Source organism: Mesoplodon bidens (assembly GCF_964165515.1).
Source record: "Mesoplodon bidens genome assembly, chromosome: 4".
In the NCBI taxonomy this organism is placed as follows: Eukaryota; Metazoa; Chordata; class Mammalia; order Artiodactyla; family Ziphiidae; genus Mesoplodon; species Mesoplodon bidens.
Genome location: NC_138160.1, coordinates 117,561,601 through 117,571,925, shown reverse-complemented (window position 1 = coordinate 117,571,925; position 10,325 = coordinate 117,561,601). Strand labels below are relative to the sequence as shown.

Sequence of the window (10,325 nt, the reverse complement as noted above, 5' to 3'; positions counted from 1 at the left end):
CACATATGCAACTATGTTCTGTGTTTTCTTAGAAAACCAAAATCAACTGAAATTTCAAGTCCTACTGTGGAACATATTTCTGTTAAATTCCCAAAGTGACACTTTCTCACAGGTAGTATGTTAGCAGAATTTTGCAATTCAATGGTCACACAGCTCCTGGATGAAGATAACAGCGGGTAGACCAAAAAGTGACCTTGCTTATTAGTATAGTGAAAACACACACCACACATCACACACAGAACTGAATTATATCACATGCTGCCTTTGGGACTTAAGTTACTGTTTGTTTCCTCAGTTACAGTTTATCAGTTGGTGATGATGTGATTTGTCTGGATTAGATCCTGCATTTTTTCCCCCTACCCACCTCCAGATAATGTGAGAAAATAGCCATGTCAGTATGTAGGAACTCTGATGGTGCTCAGATTTGTGTGTTCAATCAAATGGGCTTAAATTGGCAAAAGAATCATTATGCCTGAAGTAAATCTGTTCTTAACAAGGGCTATACCACTGCATTTTTACATGTACCTTCAAGGGGTTGCATCATTTTTTTTCTTTTTTAATCAGCAAAATCCATAAAGAAAACATCCTCTAAAGGGATCACCTTTTGCTCAATCACATGCTGTTTAAAGCAGCTGGTTACAGGTGTATTGTGGTATGCCCCTTGTCATACACTCTAAGCATATCTTTTTTTCTCTGGCTTTGCATGGCTTTTCTTCAGGTTCTTTCCTGGTATGATTCTGCTAATTATTTTCACAGAATGGTGACTTTATTTGTGCTAACAATATGATAGTCATTAACAGCATATTCTGATGAGGCTTAATCTAAGTGTTAATTTTTTTCCTGGTGCTTTTTTGGATTGATGAGTGTCTCACTTTGTGCCCATGTTTTGCATGCAGTGACTCATGCATGGTTTTCTTAACTAGCTAATATTCATAATTTGTTCCATACAAAAATGGACTTTTGCAGCATCCTTTAATAAGGTGAGGGAAGCATGAACCTCAGACTTCTGGCACTATTACATAGCACATGAAGTAGCTTAATAATAAGTAGCATTTCTAGTACTTCACATTACACCTGTGTGTGCAATGCCTTTTTTGGGGGGAGGGAATGTTCCTTGGTAGTGAACGTGTCATTGGGGAATAAAGCACTAAATCCAGCCCTTTTCGTGTGGTTTCCTTTTGATACAGCTAGGTTATTCATAATGTACACCTAGAAACGTGAAATTGAGAACACCAAAAGATGTTATCACTTTGATTTGAATTCATCATGCAGTGTACGTTTAGTTCATTTCTTTCAGTCTCCAACAGGAGTATATCCAAACATCTTATTTAATGTGCACTGTATATTGTTTTATATGAATGTTTTATTTTATATACCACATGCAAAAATGTCCATATGCACTATTTAAATGTTTTAAATAATATATTCCTTCTTTATAATGCTAAATCTATATGAGTACCATATTTTTATAAGTCAGTGGCCTGACTGGTTTCATTTTAGAATTAACAGCTGCTTCATGATGTTGGTTATTCACTGTTAATGTTTGGCTGTGAGTAGAATAGATAAAAAGTGGCATGGCAGCACCTATGCTATGTGACAGTATTGTGTGTCATAGTTCAGTAGGAAGTGGTAGATTTAGGCAGTTTGTGATAATTTTACTTTGGTACAAGTAAAAACTGTATATCTATATACAAACAATATATAGATATATATGACTACAAGTATAATTGCATTGCTGTGTTTGGCACTTCATTGTATAGACTTTTGTAATAAAAGAACTTTAATGTTCTAAGTCATTGTAAATGTTTTTTGTTTTTTTCACTAGATGTTTAAAAAGAAGAAATAAAACCCTCAAGTGTTCCCTTGCCTTAATGTTCTCAGGCTTTGTTTGAATTACCCCAACCAGGAACCATGTGGGGAGACAGCAAGGTTACTAAACCACATGACTGTCTACAGCTCTAGGGAGTGGTAAGACAAGGAAAGGCCATGTTGTTGATTCTCTTTGGAAATCTAGGGAGAAGATGCAGAGAGAATAGTCAGCATTTCTTTTTGCAGTGAATTATCTTATTAAGAAAACTTGACATACAGTCTCTAAGAGAAGAGCTTGGCTTAAGGAAGGTGGGTATATTTAACAATTCCTTTATTTGAGTTTTACAGTCCAGGGACTGTTGAGCACAGTGTGGAAGTCTATGGTCAAATGATGTTACTTGGGCTTAGAGAACATATAACATATGGCTCTTCTAGGAGGGCTTATGTAACCTATATTAGAAGAGTTTCCTTCCAATTTCCAAAATGCCAGCCATCCAAAACTTCCCAACCATCCATTACAGGGCTTTTGCAACACCCTCATTTACACTTTTCAAACATAACTTCTTATAACCTTGATACTCCTACCTGGCTCTTTTATTTTATGTTTTAAAGGATAGTTTACTTTTAAAGTAGTCGAGGAAGCACTTTTGGGAAACTTCAAATGTGTTACTTTAGAAACTGTCTAGATGAATTTCTAGTTTGAAGATATTAGTGAAATTTCTGTAGGTGGTTGGGAAGTTTGTTCTTCTACACTTTGCCTTTTTCCAGGAGACTTCCAACTGGGAAGAATGGAGGTGAGATTTTTTTTTTTTTTTTTTTGAGGTGAGATTATTTTACTTGGGGTCTTATATAATGGTTTTCTAGACTCCTAAGCATTTATTAATTTACCTTTGGCTAGAGAAATTAGAACATGGCACACGATGAGAATACCAACAGTTCTAATACTCTGTGTAGCATTGAGAAAACTATCTTTACTGACTTATTGAACTATTAGTTAGAGACCTGCCCTAAGAACTAAAAACAATATTATTTTATACTTTCCATTCACATTCCTAGAATTTAATAATAAATCTCATTATAAAAGGCTTCATGTGTACCTGTGTGTGTACACTGTGGACGCATGTTGTAATACATATGGATTATATATTGGGTCCCATTCCTAGAAATCATTTGATGATTATCATTGAGCCTGACGATAGTTTGATGGTAGCTAGTTTTGTGCTTTTAAAATGTACCCAAAATGGGGACAAATTTAGGAAATAATTCAGTACAGGACTAAATCGTTAGAAATGTTCCATGATTGTATCACAGATTCTCACCTCCTCTTGCCTCAATATTGTAGAGCTGAAACCTTTCTCATAATTCGGTTTAGTTTTAAACTGACGTAGTGTAATTCTTTTTCCAGCTCCACAGCATTTAAAAAGAGGCTAGAGGATAATTTAGAAGGAAGTAGAGAATGAGTCAGTAACAGTTTTGTACATAAAGAGACAGCAGGTTATTAGCGCCTATTGTGAAATACTTTGTGTGGGAAGATAGTATTTTAAGCTCCCAAAACATGCCTAGTATGGCCAGTTACAGATCTAATATTCTAAAGCTGTGTGGAGCACAGTATCTGCTACGCATGTCAAGTATAAATGGCAGCTCCTATTATTTAGAGATGTAAGGACAAAAGCAGTTGGTCTTGCTCTCACCTTACATTTAAACAAATGCAGTTTTGTGCTTTCTGTGTCATTTTAAAGTTGGGTAAAAAATTGGGGGGAAAAAGTGGCATCTTAACAGAATGAGATTCTGGGTTCAGGAAAATTGTGGAATGTCCCCAGTCCCCATATCACGATATCCCATAGTACCTTGGTTAGAACAAATGCTTACTCTCGAAATTCTTGTTGAGTGACAGGCTGGTAGTCATCTTGAATTTCTGTAGAATAATACTTTTTCTCAAGCCTCTCTTTCCATTTTTTCATCTGCTCTGCACTTTGAATCTCCTGTAAAGTTAGAGGAAAAAGCATAAGCTGCAATCTTTAAATTTTTCTCTGTTGCAGGCCCATGGCACACAAGCATCACAGGGTTGAGAATCTTAAACTTTACTCTCCAGGGCTGTGATTTTGAGCCCCACTGGCTTTTTGCCCTGCCTGATTTTTGGGTCTATGCATTAGCAGAGTCACCTCAGAGAACTTGGTGTTAAAACTGTTTAGCAGAGATAGGGGATTTTTAAATTATGAATATCATCTTATTCCCTTTTCACTGCCTCTTCCACTCTGCATCTCCAGCTGATATTCTCCATTCTTCACTTGGCCAAAGCTGGGATGTTCTTTTCTGTGCCTCTGTTCTATAATGAAGCAAGTGCACATCAAAGTATGTTTGTGGGTATTATTTGCCCTCCCAGCTGCTTCTCAGCCAGACTCCTAACAATTCCCAATCTCCTCTTCATAATTACTGCATCAATCTGTGTACTCCAATCTGTCTACATACCCCAGAATAAGCTCCTCATACCAGAAGATTCTTGCTATATACTTCTCTGATTCTAAAGAGCCCTTTCTGTGCTCTGTGCTCACTACCCACCCATTTTCCTTTTAGTGTCCAAATACCTTTTTCCCAACTTTAGAAAAAAAGCTCTGTTATGTTATGGAAAATAGAAACAGCCCTAGAAAAAGAGGGAAAGAGGAGACAGTGCACCCAGATATGATGCAAAGACTTTTCAGTAAATCGGTATGCTATTGCCCTGCTCCAACAGTAATGTTAAGTAGCAAAGTGGATCCCTGTATAAGGGTTCTGATTACCTTCCTCAGAGAGAATGGTGATGCCCAAGTTCATACATTGTTTACCTGATAAATGGATGCTGTTCTGGCCAGAGGAGCTGTGCTATATATCAGAAAGTGTTTGTCTTTAAACCAACATATCTGAAGTAGGAAAGGGTGGTTTTCAATCTTTCTAGTTTTATTTCAGCCACATTACAGCACCTTTGTTTTGACATATTTACCAGTACTTTTAATGTGATGTTAAAAAAGTGGTGGGCCCCACAAGTATTTCTAAATGACCAGGTCTATTAAAATGTGGATGCATTAGTAATATGCATTGAATAGACTGCCTGGTAAACGATGCATCCTTCAAAAAACCCATCTCAACCATCGCTTTTTCTATGAAGCCTTCCTTGACATTCACAGGAAAGTAATACCTTTCCTCATAGAGCAGCAACTATGTGGGGGCATTTGCTCAAGCTCCTCGGTTCTAGTCAACCCACTTCTTCCCTGTAGGTGGTAGCTGCTGCTTATAATTGTTTCTGGATTAATTCAGTGTTCCACAATGGTTCTTACAGACCTCTCATGCCTCAGAAATGAATTCTGTGGAGTAAACCCCCTCTTTTTGAGCTACCTAGTGTGTTTCTGTTTTTCTCACTGGCCCCTAAGTGATGACTGGTTGGTAGCAGAGAAGGTCCAAAGAAACAGACCCTTATAGACAGTGTGCCTCCACCAAGGGACACAACAATTGACTTAAGAGTTTGAGACCACCGCCTGGCTATTTGGGATTCCTCAGACTACCGAACCAGCAGGCTAAGAAGTGATTGAGGTAACTGATCCCAATTACCAAGGGGAAATTGGTGCTGCTACAAAATGGGTTCAGAGAGGGCTGTGTTTGGAACCCAGGGAATTCTCTGAGGGGTGCTTCTTAATACTTCCATGTCTAAAACTCTGTAGTTTAAATATTAAGTTCTTAAGGAATTGTGATTTGAGTAGAAAAGGTCTTAACGTCACCCAGAGATGGATACAATTACTCTTGGGACTTTGCTTCTCCCCTTTTGGGGAGAGAATAAGAGGGCCTCCATTTTCATAGAGGATAGTTCTGTCTTATTAGATGGAAGCTAGAAATAGTTATTGTCATTTTATGGAAGTACAGATGTGTACTAAATAGCCAAAGGGGGTGAATTCGGCTGACCGTTTAGCTAATATCTTTCAACTCAAAATTTGCCCTCCTAAACTCTTATGCTCTCTTATGCTCTATATGCTGGATCTCAGGCTTTGCAAACCTCATTCCCTAGACTGTCTTGCTACCAGATTTGTTAGGTTCTGCCTTACTGGACGATGGAGGGGAGAAGGTTCTTCTTGTTTTCTTTCTGTCAGCATTGCTTCCGCAAATGGTAGTTGGCTCCAGGCTGCAGTTGTCCAGCTTCTTTTGGCATACCCAGCACCAGCTTCATCATACTCCCTCAGGAGTATCAGGAGCAGCAGGGGTGGGATGGGGGTGACCTCAGAGGTCTGAGCAACAGCTTCAGGCCCCTTAAGTGTCTTAGGTTCAAATAAACCCACCTTTTGTAACCTTAGCCATGGGAGTGGTAGCATCCTCCTACAGTTATTACTTATGAGTTGCTTCAGTGTTTTTACTTTTTCTATCTTCCAATACCTGTGTAGCCAATCCCCTGTAATAAATTTTCTCTGTTTGAGATGTATAGTATGGTTTCCATTTTCCTGACTAGGTCCTCATACATGTAGTAAGTATGTCATTTAGTCAGGTGTATTTTTGTCTTTAAGGAATGTTTTAAATTTTTCCATATCTTGGTTTTAAACATTTTAAAATTAGTCCCTGGGCATTTTCTATTTTATTGCTATTGTAGTTTCTTCTATTATAATTTTTAATGAGCTGGTTGATGTTTGCATATATGACATGACTGTAAATTATTTTTTCCTACTACTTAATCTCTTTTTGTCATAATTTTTCAGTTCATTGTATACCTGAGAAAGAGAATCATATCTCAAACAGAGGTAGTTTTTACCTCTTCCTTTTCAACTTTTGTACTTCTCATGTATTCCTCTTGCTTAATTCTTTTCTCTGATCCCTCCAATACATCCTTGTCTTGTCCTTGACATGTCCAATGTTTCCCTATTAGATAAGGTGCTAGCTTTGGGGTGAGATAAATTTGTTTTTATCATGTCGACGAGGAGTCCATTGATTCCTGTTTTGTTTTCCCCCTCAAAGTTGGATGTTGAATCTTTTTTTTTTTTTTTTTTGCTACGCGGGCCTCTCACTGCTGTGGCCTCTCCTGCTGCGGAGCACAGGCTCCGGACGCGCAGGCTCAGCGGCCATGGCTAACGGGCCCAGCTGCTCCGCGGCATGTGGTATCTTCCCGGACTGGGGCACGAACCCGTGTCTCCTGCATTGGCAGGCGGACTCTCAGCCACTGCGCCACCAGGGAAGCCCGGATGTTGAATCTTATCAAATACCCAGCATCTATGGACAATAATAGTTTTCCTTTTTTTGGTCTATAAATAGAATGGATTATGGTAATTAGTTGATTATACAGTTTTGAATCATCTTCCCATTCTTTGAATAAACCCTATCTGAATCATGGTATTGTGTTCTGTTGGATTCTGTTTGCTAATATTTTATTTAGGATTTTTGCTTCAAGATCTATAAGTGATATTTTGGTTTTTTAAATTAATTAATTAATTTATTTTTGGCTGCATTGGGTCTTCATTGCTGCACGCGGGCTTTCTCTAGTTGCAGTGAACGGGGACTACTCTTTGTTGTGGTGCGCAGGCTTCTTATTGCGGTGGCTTCTCATTGCAGAGCACATGCTCTAGGCATGCTGGCTTCAGTAGCTGTGGCACACAGGCTTAGTTGCTCCGCAGCATGTGGTATCTTCCTGGACCAGGGATTGAACCCATGTCCCTTGCATTGGCAGGTGGATTCTTAACCACTGCGCCACCAGGAAAGTCCCTATAAGTGATATTTTCTTTTTCTGTTTTTGTTTTTTTTTTGAGGAGGATACAATCTTTACTAGGTTTTAGAATCACTATATAGTGATTCTAAAATTATTTTATAAAAATAATTTGGAAGTTTTCAATTTTCTCTTTGCTCTGGAACAGTTCAAATAGCTTGAAGTTATTTATTCCTTAAAAATCTGGTAAAATTTCCATATGAAACCATCTGGGCCTGATTTATTTCAGAGGTAGCTCTATGATGACTTCATTTCTTCTACAGAATGGATTTGTTTAAGCTTTTTTTTTTTTTTTTTTTTTTTTTATTTTTTATTTTTTATTTTTTTTGCGGTACGCGGGCCTCTCACCGTTGTGGCCTCTCCCGTTGCGGAGCACAGGCTCCGGACGCGCAGGCTCAGCGGCCATGGCTCACGGGCCCAGCCGCTCCGCGGCATGTGGGATCTTCCCGGACCGGGGCACAAACCCGTGTCCCCTGCATCGGCAGGCGGACTCTCAACCACTGCGCCACCAGGGAAGCCCTGTTTAAGCTTTTAAAAATCTCTCTTGGGCTCAGTTTTGATAAATTTTATTTTCAGTTTATTGAGGTTTTCTTTATGGCCCAATATATCTGTTTTCATGAAGGGGTTTTGAAAAACAGGTGTATCTTCTGGGAGTACAGAGTTTAATACATAATTGTAAGATCACTTTATTCATTATATATATATTTTTAATCCTTTCATTTTTCTTGATCTGTTCTTTACTTTTAGTGTATTCTTGTATGTTTTTCCTTTTATAACTCTAGTAGTCTTTACTTTATGGAAGTTTATGCCGTATTATTTGTTGCATAGATAATCATAACTATTAAAATTGATCTTAGCCTTATAAAGTGCCCTTCATCTCATTTAGAACTTTTTTCTAGAATTCTACCTTGACTTATATTGTGTCCTCTGATAACTTTTCCTTGCCTTTTATACCTTGGCTCATGCTTTTATACTTAACTTTTGTAAATCACTTTGTTTTAGGTATATATTTTAGGCTATATCATAGAATTGGGTGTTGCTCTGTGATTCAATCTGAAAATATTTTCTTTTTCTTTTTAAATAAATTAAACTTATTTGTCTTTACTGATATGTCAGATATATCTGGTCACAGTTACATTGTTTTAAGGTATATTTACAGTCTCTTACCATGTGGCATATTTTCAGTTTTCTTTTTTGATTTGGTACTGCTTCCCTTTAAGAATGTATGTATTTTTGTTTTAGTGGTCTGTTTTTATTCATGTATCTTTTTATACATCCTCCGTCATCTCTTTCTTGTTTTGGTTCCCTCAAAAAGAACCAAACAAGTTCAACAAAAAAATTAGGTTATAATTTCTTCCTCCTCATTTCTCTTCCCTCTACTACCCAAGTATATTTAATCATATTACTGTATTTTCTTGTATCTGAGAGATGGAGTCTATCGTAAGACCATTACACCATTATTTTATGTACCACTTAGGAAAAAAATGCCACCAGTTAAAATATGGCACATTGTCAAATATAAGGCACATCTTGATTTCAGAGATATTAAAATATGGAAAAATGTGTTTTAAAATTAATAAAACAATATCTTTTAAATTTACTACTGTGCTCTTAAATTTGCTAAAGTTTCTTCTTTTTGGCTATTAACTCTAAATGATAATTCTTCAACTTTTTAGCTATTACATATGAAATAATCAGTCAGCTTTTTTTACTTTATACCTTCTCTCTTCCTTCTTTTTTCTAAAATTTCTCAGTCATCTCTTGTTTGGCTGAAGATGATCCTCACATAGAATCCTCAGGAATACAGTGGTATTCCCCAAGTTCTTACATGTTCAAAACTTTTAGAGCCTTTATACTTGAAACACGGCTTTGCTGCATATAAAAAAGCCTTGGCTTACATTTTCTTTCCTTGCTATATTGTAGGTGTTGTTCTGTTGATTTATGGTGTTGAATGGTGTTATGCTAACCTAATTCTCTTTTCCTTGTAAGTAAATCCAAATTTTGCTTGGATAAGTCTCATGTTCATTTTAGGTAATTTTTCCCAGGTACATAGTATGTCTTTCAATATACATTGTCTTTTATTTCAGAAATGGTTTATTGAATTATAGTTTTGTTTTTTAAAAGAATCTCAAACTTACAGAAAAGTTATAAGAACAATACAAATAGTTTTTATCCTCTGAAGTATTTGAAGTTGCCAACATGAATGCCTTATTGTCCCTGAATACTTCAGTGTGTATTTCCTGCATACAAGGACATTCTCCTTTATAAGCACAGTATAATCATCAAAATCAGAAAATTAATATTGATAGATTATTACCATCTAAATCCTCAGTCCCCCATTCAAATTTACCAGTGTCCCAATGATGCCCTTTATTGTAAAAAGATCCAGTCCATGATTATGCATTGTATTTACCCATCTTTTAGTCTCAGTCTGGTGTAGTTCCTCAGCTTTACCTTGACTTTCATGACCTTGAAACTTCTGAAGTCTATAGACCAGTATTTCATAGAATGTCCCTCAGTTTCTTATTGCATGATGGTTCGTTGCATTATGCATCTTTGGCAGAAATTTTACAGAAGGGATCCTGTGTTCTCTTAGTGCCCTATCAGGTGGCATATAATTTCAGCTTGTTCCAGTACTGATTAAGGTGCTGTTTTCCAGACTTTTTCACCGTAATGTTACTCTTTTTCTTTTTGTAATTAGTAAGTATTTCGTGGAGAGGTATGGAAATGTTCTATTCTTCCTCAGACTTTTATTCATGTATATGTTTAGATCAGTGTGGACCCATGGAATCCTATTTTATTCTGT

At 37.1% G+C, this 10,325-nt stretch overlaps 1 protein-coding gene across 1 annotated transcript in view; it reads right to left on the bottom strand.

The window, feature by feature from the left end:
- Nucleotides 1-3,139: 3,139 nt before the first annotated feature.
- PKD2L2 (polycystin 2 like 2, transient receptor potential cation channel) overlaps nucleotides 3,140-10,325 on the bottom strand; it is a gene marked incomplete at both ends in the record, with an annotated part of 32,304 nt that continues 25,118 nt past the window's right edge. The window contains 2 exon segments of the mRNA XM_081230480.1: nucleotides 3,140-3,236; nucleotides 3,679-3,791. Coding sequence (XP_081086606.1) covers nucleotides 3,140-3,236; nucleotides 3,679-3,791 — 210 coding nt within the window.